Source organism: Diabrotica undecimpunctata, chromosome 4, assembly GCF_040954645.1.
Source record: "Diabrotica undecimpunctata isolate CICGRU chromosome 4, icDiaUnde3, whole genome shotgun sequence".
Lineage (NCBI taxonomy): Eukaryota > Metazoa > Arthropoda > Insecta > Coleoptera > Chrysomelidae > Diabrotica > Diabrotica undecimpunctata.
In genome coordinates, this window is record NC_092806.1 from 16757205 (window position 1) to 16769225 (window position 12021).

Genomic DNA, 12021 nt, shown 5'->3' on the forward strand with positions numbered 1-12021 from the left:
GTGCATTAAACATTACGATAATAGACGTGTACAGCTGTAGTTAGTGTACGAAATTACAATCGATTTTGATTTTTGTATGTTGGTCCACCCCTTGTTTCTTTCCCGGTTTTGTTCAGAGAAAGCTTTTAAGATTATGTGATTTGAGTAGATTTTATTAGATTGAAAACAAGTATTTCGGTGTTATGTTATAAATTTAAAAGTTGTTTTAACTACACCATTTACTAATGAATTAGATAGAGATATTGGATTTTCTAAAGAGCTATGAGTCATATCGACGCAGAACTCAAGGTTACGCCTGAAATAAGTTGTATTAATAATTCTAAAAGTTTCAGCGGTTAAATTTCATTATTTTGCAGTTCAAAATCTTTTAAAACCCTTGAGTAAACAGGTACATGCAAATTACATGAACAGTCCGGTGGCGTCTGTGAGGCTCAGTTTTTAGTTTACACAATACATTGGAAAAGATTTAAATAAAACTATTTAACATATTATGTACAATAATTAGGCGAGCGGTTTACCCCTCAAAAGACGCTTAGAAACAGAATATACCGACTAAAATTCTTTTTGGATTTCTAATGCACCAAACCTTTTTTATTCGATTCTATATATTTTTCCAAGATGAAATGTATTTTTTTTTTAATTTGGGCCGGCAATTTTTATTACCAAATAACTTATACAAAAAAGCAATTTCACCGAATTGCTTCGGAATCAATTTTTTTAGCTGTATCTCATCAAAATAAACACTTTTTCTCTCTTAATAATTTTTCAAAAAATGCTTCCTGTTTTTTGGGATTTTTTTTCTAAAAAACTACTAAATGAATTGCAATTCTACAAATAGCCTTATAATCTTTAAACCGTCGAGTACAAGTTAGAATATTTTGACAAGGATAATTTTTTTCTATCTTGCTAAAAACGTGGACCCAAATATTTCGAATATGCCTTTCGAGCAGTCTACCGCTAAGTGTGTACAGCGGTTGCGGCGATACAGGCGTGCGGCGCGTAGAAATATTTGGTTAAATTTAAAAAATTATTTCAATACAAATATTACGTACAATTTATTAAAAAAAAAGATATTTCTAATTATTTTTATATAGACATATTATAATTAAAACAATTAAAATTAATTTTGTACAATGCTATAATAATGTATTTTTTTTAGGCATATTCGAAATATTTGGGTCCACGTTTTTAGCGAGATAGAAACCATTTATCCTTGTCAAAATATTCTAACTTGTACTCAACGGTTTAAAGATTATAAAACTATTTGTAAAATTGCAATTCATTTAGTAGTTTTTTAGAAAAAAAAATCCCAAAAACCACTAATTAAGGCATTTTTTCAACAAAATAAATGCAAATAACTCGAAAAGGAAGCATTTTTCGAAAAATTATCAAGAAAGAAAAAGTGTTTATTTTGATGAGATACACCTAAAAAAATTTATTCTGAAACAATTCGGTAAAATTGCTTATTTGTATAAGTTATTTGTTAATAACAATTGCCGGCCCACTTGTAAAAATTAAAAAAAAATACATTTCATCTTGGAAACATATATAGAATCGAATAAAAAAAGGTTTGGTGAATTTGGTGAAAAATAAAAAAAAAGTTAAAAAAATGTACTTCTCTTACATTTAATAAACAAAACTCTAATCCCAATTTCAATTTTTATTGCAGTCTTCGCAAATCGGTTTAACATGCATTTTCGGCATTTGATACAAAAATATCGTATTTTACGATTTGGACAATAGGCGCAACCACCTCGTGTATTTGGAGGCGGAGGCGCTGGATCTGCATGTACTCCGCTTAATTTTTGGGCGATATTTCTGATATACTTTTGTAAATGAGGGTCTCTTGCTTTGGTTAGGATGTTCTCTCTTGTCAAGGCTAAGCCAATTGATTTCAGAAACAATCTTCGTTCCAAAATTTGCGTCGTTTTCATTTGCATTACATTTATGTATTTACGTATTCATGTTTATGCCTGCAATGTTGAGTAAATTATAAAAAATGACCATTGGTCATCTTCGTGTGTTTCTGCCTATGTTATAAGCCGCACATTTCTAATCGACTGAGTCAACGCTCAATTTTGTAATGTTATAAAAAGTAATAATATTGGGCTTACAGGCATCTCCAGAATCTTCATCAATTGAGTCATCATAGTGAAAATATGATAACAGCATCAGGATTTTTTTTCTTTGGGATGTACGACTCCAAAGTAATGGATTTGGAAAATGCAAACATAGACGAGTACTGTGGTCTGTTGAGATCAAGAAGTTCCTTTTAAATCCCCTTTTTATTTTTTCGAATTGTTCCAACAATTGTAATTTTGTGCTGCTCCAGCATGCGTTTTACAATTTCGTAACTTGTAAACCAATTAACTATGGTTATATTTCTAGACGATCCAAACACAGGCTTACATATTCTTTCCACTAAATCGGTGGTTTTAGTACTAACGCGATATGGCCCTGGAAGCTAAGCTAAAACGTATACTTCCATATTTACCGTGTAAAAACATTTGGCGTCCACTAAGGAAAATACTTTTATGTCATATTCGGCTGGCAGCTCGGAACGTACATGCTGAATCCGCAACGGCCAAGGAATGCAAAAAGCATCTCGTCTAATGTTAAGTAAGATCCAAGAACGTAATTATTAAGTTTGCATTTCTGATTAAATTGGTCAAAAACGTTTCTTATTGGTGCAAGTTTGTCTATGGTTCTTCTTTTTTCTCCAGTATTTACGTCATCACAACGCAAGCAACGTAGCAAGAATAAAAATCGCCTATGAGCCATAGTAGCTCGAAACACCTCTTCGTCTGTTTCATTAGTAGCCCAAAATTCTTTGCAATTTCGGAGGCTTGCTTTGAAAACCTCAGCTAGGTATAATAGACCAATTAACGCCTTTATTTCCACAGTATCTGTAGCTCTGGCTTCATTCGGATCTGCAAAATTGTTTCTTAGTTTAGAAATAAATATGTTTGTACTCTGTATAATGGTTTATAGACTTAGAAAAGGCATTTGATAGTACTCCAAGGAAGGTGATTGACATATGTTTAAAAAAGAAAGGTGTGAAAATCAAACTCAGGCAAGCCATCATGAGTATATATAGACATACAAAGAACAGAACCAGAACCTATAATATGGAATCCGAAGAGTTCATAGTAAATGAGGGTCTACGTCAAGGAGGAGTCCTAGGCCCCATACTGTTTAACATTGTCTTGGATGACATAATTAAAGAAACTAGAGCAGAAACATTGAAATTATATGCCGGACATAGAAATCTAGATGCAGTGTGGATCTCAGAGTGTGCATACGCAGATGATCTAGTGATATTTGGGATAAATGAAGAGGCCCTCAATCGAAATTTACAAGTATGGAACGCTGCACTAATTAAACGAAATTTGAGGATCAATAATGAGAAGACGAAAGTAATGGTATGTGGAAAAAATAGAAAACAAACGGAGATAACACTTAACGGAGATACACTTGAACAAGTCGATACTTACAAATACTTGGGAGTACAAATAGAGAACAGAGGAACTGAAGAAACTGAAATAAGTTCCAGAATAGAAAGTGCTGCTTGGATGTACCACGCAATTAAAGGTACATTTTTGTCGAAAAAAGAACTATCCTAAAAAGCCAAAGTGACGATATACAAAACGGTGTTTGTGCCGATTTTAACCTTTGGTAGTGAAAGTTGGACGCTTACCAATAAATTAAAATCTAAAATACAGAGCATAGAAATGAAGTTTCTTAGAAGAATAATGGGTATAACCAGGTTAGACAAGATTAGAAATGAGGCAGTCAGAGAACATCTTAAGGTCCAACCAATTATTAAGAAAATTGAAGAGGCCCAACTGAGATGGTATGAACACATGGTTAGAATGAATCAAGAAAGACCAGTTAAAAAAGTGTGGGAAGTCAGAAGGCAAACCAAGAGACCAAGGGGCAGGCCAATGAAGACATGGGATGATAATGCAACCTCAATCCTAGAGACACGAGGAATCAGCAAAGAACAAGCAAGAAAACAAGCAAAGAATAAGAAGCAATGGAGAAAAATTGTACATGCAACTAACTAAAGACATCACACCCGACACCTTAGGGTAAATGGGTTTAGGATTATATATATATATATATATATATATATATATATATATATATATATATATATATATATATAATGGTTTCGAGAATATTATTATCAATAAAACATTTCAAACACTTTAAAGGATCAACTGCTTGACGAGCATTTTCTTTTGAACCTGATAAGTATAAAATTAAATTAGAACTTCTTGTCCGAACATTTTTTGGAGGCGCATGTTTTCTCCAGGATGCCCCATCTTTTGCATAATAAAAGAGCCGCCGGTTTTCCGTATTTGTTTCAAAATATTTTGAGGTTGCAGGTTCCTCCCCCAATCCTTCCTCCAATTCTGTTTCCAATTCTTCCTTCCATTCTTCTTCTTTGAGTGTGTTGTGGTCACTTTCTTCACACCTGTCTGATTCTGGCTCGCTTTCCAAATCAATATTTTCTTCTTCTACTTCATCATAGAGCTGTTTTAATCTTTAAATTTCTTTCAGATAAGGATCCATCACTGCAATCTGAAATACAAGAGAAAAAAATTAAAGGCTGGAACATTACTATATTTATATATAACCATGAGAATTCAAATACCTACACTATCTAGGTTATACTTCACAAAAAATATGAAAATAAATTTACTTGTCGAACTCACAAAAGTTACTCGAATAGTCTGGTAGAGTCTGACAAACCAAAAGTGCAAATAACTAGCGAACTATTATACACTAATGCAAACCCCGTTGTTCACAAGATTGTTATGGTAGAAACAGGAATAAAAGCACAACCGATCAAGAAGATAGTGACTAATATTAATTTTTTTGCTATTTGGCATAATAAATACTGTTTCTTCTTCTTCTTCAGTGCCTTATCCAGTCCGGATGTTCGATCAAGGCTATCATGATTTTGTTGACTGCTCTAACGTTGGTGACATGGTCCACATACGATATTTTTAGTATCCTTCTGTAGATCCACATCTCGAAGGCTTCAATCCGCTTTTCTGTGACTGGCGTCAGTGTCCAGGCTTCAACTAGATATAGTAACACTGGAAGAATGTAGCATCTCACTATCCACATCTTGGTTCCCAAACTGAGATCACTGCAGCACAGCAAGGATCTCAACTTGATAAATGTACTGTTTATTTTTTATTTTTACTATTAAAGCAATTACTTAAGATTAAACGTTTCTACATTTTTTAGTGTAACAAAAACGTAACTACCTATAGGAGTAACTAAAACCTATATAATTTTTACCAAACACGTTATTTTATACTAAAAAATACTTTCGGTTGATATAAATCCAATAAATATTTAGTAATTTACCTTTATCCTTTTTCAAAAACCTTTTTTTTACTTAATTAGAAATTGTGGTTTTTGTAGTTACGTCACTATGGTTCTGAGCCATCGATTTGTGCCGCTATAGCTGTAGAGTCTAAAAACAACCGTTTCGTTTTATTCGCTATTGTTGTCATGTCAAATAGTGAACCTGTTAATTGTATGTCAAAAAATGCGCAATAACTATCTTATAAAACTTACTAAATTTCAGAGAAATAAAGAAATCTTCAGTTGGTAAAAATTTCACTACCTTATTTTATCTCGGAAACGAAGTATTTACGGAGAAATGTTCATATAGCAAACGGTCAGTATTTTTTTATGCAGGATCAGCCCCTTAACTTTGTCGCACTTATTTACTAACACCCTGTATATATACTACCTATATTGTTTTTTAGATGGGCCCATTTCTTTTCATATCTCTTAGAATATATATTTTGTACCATACCTTCAGCTTCCTATCTCGGATTTAATTTTAGATATTCTAAGAAACTTTTTGGTTATGGTTTTTTGTGATGATTTTAATCGCTTGTGTCATTACCGGTCTTACGAATATTTGATTTGAATTTTTGTCGTTGTACTCTTTGTGGTTATATCGATGAAAATGAATCCGGATACCAATGTGGTCTTATTTGTTCCTGCACGAACTTCTTATTTGAGTTCCTGTTGATGGTAATAATTAAATTTAACTGAATATAACATCGCTTTTTGTCTAAAAATTACACTGGGTTGAGTTAGATCTGACACTCGTTTTCCGCTAATTTTTGTCGCCTGAATCTGAGAATAACCTCAGATTTTGTCTATCACGTCAACTATTTAAACTACAGGATATCCTCAAAATTATGCATATAAAGAAACATAAAATAAAAACGTACCAAATCAACAGTTTACAAAACATTTAATGTAAGTTAAATCGAGTTCATACAAATAAAATTGCTTAATTAATGAACAGTACTTACAAATTAAGACAAACATTTTCGTTTATAGCTTTTTCTGGAGTGCTCAGTTTGTGTACATTCTCGCTTGATGCTTCAACAATAGTCAGCCATCATATGTACGTCCCATCTACCTTGATACCGTGCTTCCATGACATTCAAATCTTGATGGAAACGCTCACCCTGCTCATCACTCACCGCACTAAGATTGTTCGGGAAATTAGCAAGGTGGCTATGTAAAAAATGCACTTTAATGCTCATGTTGCGACCTAGCTTTTGGAAGCTCTCCAAGAGTTGCTGGGCAACGTCGGCGTAATTCAATGCTCGTGTATTTCCAAGAAAGTTTTCAACAATGTTTATGATTGTCAACCACGCATTATTTTCAATTTCTGACATTGTTACCACGAAATGTTCATCTGCAAGAAGTTGTCCAATCTGTGGACCATCAAAAACACCGGCATTTATCTTTTCAAATACAGGCTAGGAAATTTCGACACGAGATACTTGAAATAATCTACTTCAGTTGCCAAATCTTTAACAAATTGCTTCATGAGCCCCAATTTTATATGCAGAGGTGGAAATATAATATTCTTTCTATCGACAAGTGGCTGACGTACAATGTTTGAATCACCAGGTCTCAGGCCCGGTCTTGGCGGCCAATTCGACTGCACCCAATGTTGCGCATTAGCTCTGCTATCCCACATACATAAAAAGCAGGGATACTTTGTGTATCCACGTTGTTGACCAAGTAGCAAACAGACCATTTTAAGGTCAACGTAAATGATCCATTGGTGCATGTAATATTGCAACAGATTAATGACTTTCTTTATGTCGTCATATTCTTCACGCAAACAAACTGAATGGCCAATTGGAATTGAACTAAATAATTTTCCATTGTGGAGGAAAACACACTTCAAGCTCCGACTTGAGCTATCTATAAACAGTCGGTGGTCAGTTGCGTTATAGTTTAAAATTCCCAATTCTTCCATTAAACCACTTACATTATGGCAAAACACAAATCCACCATCACTTTGCAGAAATGCCCTTTCTCGTGTTCAAAAATAGGATACCGTGGCTCCTATTTTTGAACACTACCTTTTCAAGCAGGTTTTTCTCATTGTGTCGTGATGCTAAGAGCTATAAAGCTTTTTTGGATAGTCCCAAATCTCATACCAAATCATTTAGCTCTTGCTGCTCTAATCTCTTACGTACGGAGTCATCTTTAATTTGGAAATCTTCATCGTTGGAGTCGATTTCATCTGCAACATATCCATATTCCCTTTCTTCCAAAGAGAGAAATTCATTGAAAACTGGCACGGGGATTTCGGGAAATCGGAATGAGGCACTGAGCGTATAGCTGACAATAAACTAGGATACTCTATCTTACATTTGTTTTTCTTGTTATATCCTGATGTTTTCACTATAAAAAAGTAACAACCATTTGAATGATCTTTGGGCTCGCGCCAAATCATAGTCAAATGGAAGTTTAGCACGCGTTAACTTGGTCCACATCTGTAAACCCTCAACACACTGTTTACACACTTTATGAGCTGCCCATGCTTTATCTTGATCACCAAGTTTCACTTTAAAATAGGCAAAATATGCTTGTCTGACAAATGTACTGATGTTTGTCTTTGACTGGGAATAGTAAAACTGCTACATATATAACAAAACGAATCGGTTTCAGTTCAAACACACTAAGTAGTTCTATATACTTCAGTAACAAAATACTAAATACTGCTAACCGACACACAACGTTTCACCACAATATAACAGACGTAACTAAAGAGAACACTGAACAGGCAAGTCTAGACCAGTTGCAGTTATCAGCGCGTCATTCCCCCACCAACATGCGTCCCACCCACATAGAAAACGAAAGTGACGTGATAGAAGAAAATTAAAAACAGTTTTAAAACTCCCACGTCCAATTCTATAGAAAACAGCTAAAAAAATCTAAGTCAACAGAAATTGAGTTTCAAATTGTTCCCCAATGTTATTTGTGGAACTTCTAGGAGGGCTGACACTTGATTCAAAACAATCTATCAGTTCTTTTAGTTACTCCATTTCATCTTTTATTTCCTGGTTTGTCGGAAAGACGTTTTATTTCGACAGTTATCTGCCTATTTAAAAATAGTGGCCTATATTTTAACGCTAGAATGGTATCGATATTTTTATGTCATTAGTGGTACCGTTTTTTTACATTTTATTAATTTATGCTAAGAAATCAAAAATATAAGGTTTTACATATTTTATTGCGCAAAATTATAAAAAAAACTCTAAAGAAGTAGAAAAGAACATGTTCATAACAAAAAAATTCTTTGGTACAAGTTGGACAGATTCGTCTTCTGTATTCGCCACACAGGCAAGTTTTGCAGCGGACGCACAGGTCTCTACCTTTTCTGTTGGCAGATCGAGGGCAAACTTGACATCTTTTGTGGTTGGAGGTTGAGTTCCTTGATTTCTGAGTACTGGCTTGTATTCTTGACCAAGAACATTCAAAATCACGGAGCGCAAAAAGCTGGACAAAGTTGGTATTTCTACTATATTTTTTAGCTGCGGAGTCACCAACTGTAGTGCTAACTGTCTAAGAAAATCTTTCCTGGTAGTAATTTTTAATTTGAACCAAACTTAGATTTGGTTCTATTTGCGCTATAGTATAGTAGATAGTATTAATACCTGCACCATCAACAATGTCATAAAAACTCTAATATGCCACCGACGAGTTTTTCTAGTCTCTACTATCTACTCCTCCTTTTGTAGAGTTATAAAATAAAACATCTTGGTATCAATTGCTAGTATCGTCATTAAGTACACCACAAATATGAAATTTTGAAGGACATTTGTACGAAGAAGTAAGTTTGATCCTTTAGTTGAAGAGGTTGATCTTTTAGAAGGCAATTCAGATTACGCTTTAATATAGTATCCAAATTGAAAGAAAAGTACAGTTGCAACGAAACATTTAGCTCCTACAGGTGACTTAGAATTGATTTGATGAAACACCCATTGATGAAAATGAAAGTCCAAATAATAAGAGAGAATTTTAGAGAATTCCATTAGTGAATCAATACCAGACGAGACAGAATGTTGTTCAAAAACCGAATCAAGTACCTGATTATACAAAAACTTACAATTTTTTTAACACTATTTTCTCCTTCTGTAGAGCATGATTTTACGCAGTTTCTGGTTCACCTACATAATTTAAAAAGCAAAATGTTTGTTTGTTAAAAATAAAATACTAGTCGACTATTCGCAGAGGTTATTGCTACACTTTTTACGTATGTATATCCAAATTGGTCACATAAATAGCTGGTGTGTTATCTTTACGATCGATATATCATTTTAAAGCATTTACATATTTACAGAATGGAATTTATGTAAACATTGTCACTTTTAATACATACAAAATTGTATTTTACAGACGCGTGCAAATTCATGCTGTATAAAAATGTTTTTCCCACTCTATAATTATTATCTCAATTATTTCAATTCTCTTTGGTAGTCTTATCTTACACATTGGCTATTACACACAGCTGTTTACAGGTTGAAGGATGCCAGATCGTTACAATATTAATTATACTCGTGGAGTGGTTTACCTTCCCCAAAATCCCCCGATCGTTCTCAACCAAAAAAAATCTTAAAGACTATTCTAAAGTACTGGTTTTTACATCACTGGATCATCATCATCTTTGGCTCAACAATCGTCTGTAGATCTTGGCCTGCTCTAAGATTCGTCGCCATTCTATTTGGTTTCTGGCAACATGTTGCCATCTTCTGATTTTTAATATCCGTAAGTCGGATCAACTCCATCTATCCACCTAATTCGCGGTCAGCCTTTGCTTTTTCTTCCTACAGGTGTTCCTATGCTTAGCTTTTTAGCAATCGTATTTTCTGGCATTCGTATTATGTGTCCAGCCCATCTAAGTCGCTGTGTTTTAATGAACGTTATGACATCTGGCTCATCAAAGAGCTGATACAATTCAAAATTATATCTTCTGCGCCACTGCCCTTGGTCGTTTATAGCTCCAAATATTTTGCGGAGTATTTTACGCTCAAATATTCCCAAAAGTCTTTCATCTTTCTGCGTTAGAGTCCATGTTTCTGCTCCATATGTGAGGACCGGCCTCAGCAATGTTTTGTATATAATAATTTTAGTTCTTCTTTGAATGTTTCTTGAGTGGAAATGCTTTTGGAGTCCATAGTATGCCCTATTTGTAAGATTTATTCGTCTTTTGATTTCTTCGCTTGTTTTATTGGTAGCAGTCAATAGCGACCCAAGGTATGTGAAGTTGTCAACACGTCCAAAGGTATGACTTCCAAAGACTGTTTCTCGTTCCTCATTTGCTATCGGATCCTTTGTAACCGATATACTTGGTTTTGTCTTCGTTGATGACTAGACCGACCTATTTCGCCGCTGTTTCCAATTCTAGGAGATATTGCTCAACATCTCGCTTGCTACGCCCTATTATGTCAATGTCATCAGCATATGCTAAGACTTGTATCGATCTATTGTAAATAGTACCGCCGTCCCTAATTCGTGTATCTCGGACTGCCTCTTCTAAGGCAATATTAAATAGGAGGCAAGCCAGAGCATCCCCTTGTCTGAGTCCATCCTTTATCTCAAAGGATCTAGAATTCTCTCCCTGTATTCTAACAGTGGCTTCTAAGTTAGACATTGTCATTCTCGTTAGTCGGATAAGTTTCTCTGGTATACGAAACCCATGCATTGATTGGTATAGCACTGTTCTCTTGACACTGTCGTATGCGGCCTTGAAGTAGACGAATAGGTGATGGGTTTCAATATTGAATTCTAATGTTTTCTCGAGAATCTGTCTTATTGAATGAATCTGGTCAATTGTTGATTTTTCTGGAGTGAATCCAGCTTGATATTTACCAACTATGCCCACTTTTTAAACTTGCAGCCTTTAGTAGAGAATATTTGCTAGTATTTTGTAAGCAGTTGTTAACAGGGTTATACCTCTATAGTTGTCACACTGGAGCTAGTCACCTTTTTTATGTAACGGGCATATCATGCCTTGAGACCATTCACAAGGCATGGTCTCATTATGCCAAACAAGAAGTAAAAGCTTATGCAGTGTCTGTAGTAGGGCATCGCCACCATTCTTGTAGAGCTCACTGCAAATTTGATCAATCCTGGTGATTTATTATTTTTAAGCTTTTTAATGGCTTGGGCAACGTTTTAGATGGTAGGTGGTCTTTCGTTTGGGTTAAAAGGATTCAATTAACATCACTGGATCGCTTGGGATACAATTTACAGAGTCGGAATTGACAGAATGACCTGACAACGCATATAATGAACTCATAAAGCTATTTAACATCGACGGTACTCCACGACAGATATAAATATTTAATCTCATATATTTAAACGGAGTAAACGCTCGTTAAACCACGAGCATGGTTAAAATTAAGGTTTATTGCTCTGCCAAAGAAAACAAATTCCGTATTCTGCAATTATTTCCGGACCAAAAGCTTTATGAGCAACATTTTAAAGTTATTTCTAAAAACCATACATAAAAGAATATAGACTATGCGAAAAAATTCAGCCATACACAGTTTGGTTTTAGGAACGCGGTGAGTACGAGAGAGGCTCTCTTTAGCATACACGTGCCATGTTAACGATGTAGAGATGTGAATTGATATTTATTAATATTGAAATAAACACATGTGATCTAAG

General features: G+C 34.6%; 1 protein-coding gene across 1 annotated transcript; it reads left to right on the forward strand.

Annotated features, from left to right (window-relative positions):
• The first annotated feature begins 3752 nt into the window (after nucleotides 1–3752).
• LOC140438574 (uncharacterized) lies at nucleotides 3753–4067 on the forward strand. Its single transcript, XM_072528237.1, has one exon. It carries the CDS (start codon nucleotides 3753–3755, stop codon nucleotides 4065–4067), a length of 315 nt encoding a protein of 104 aa, XP_072384338.1.
• The last annotated feature ends 7954 nt before the right edge of the window (nucleotides 4068–12021 follow it).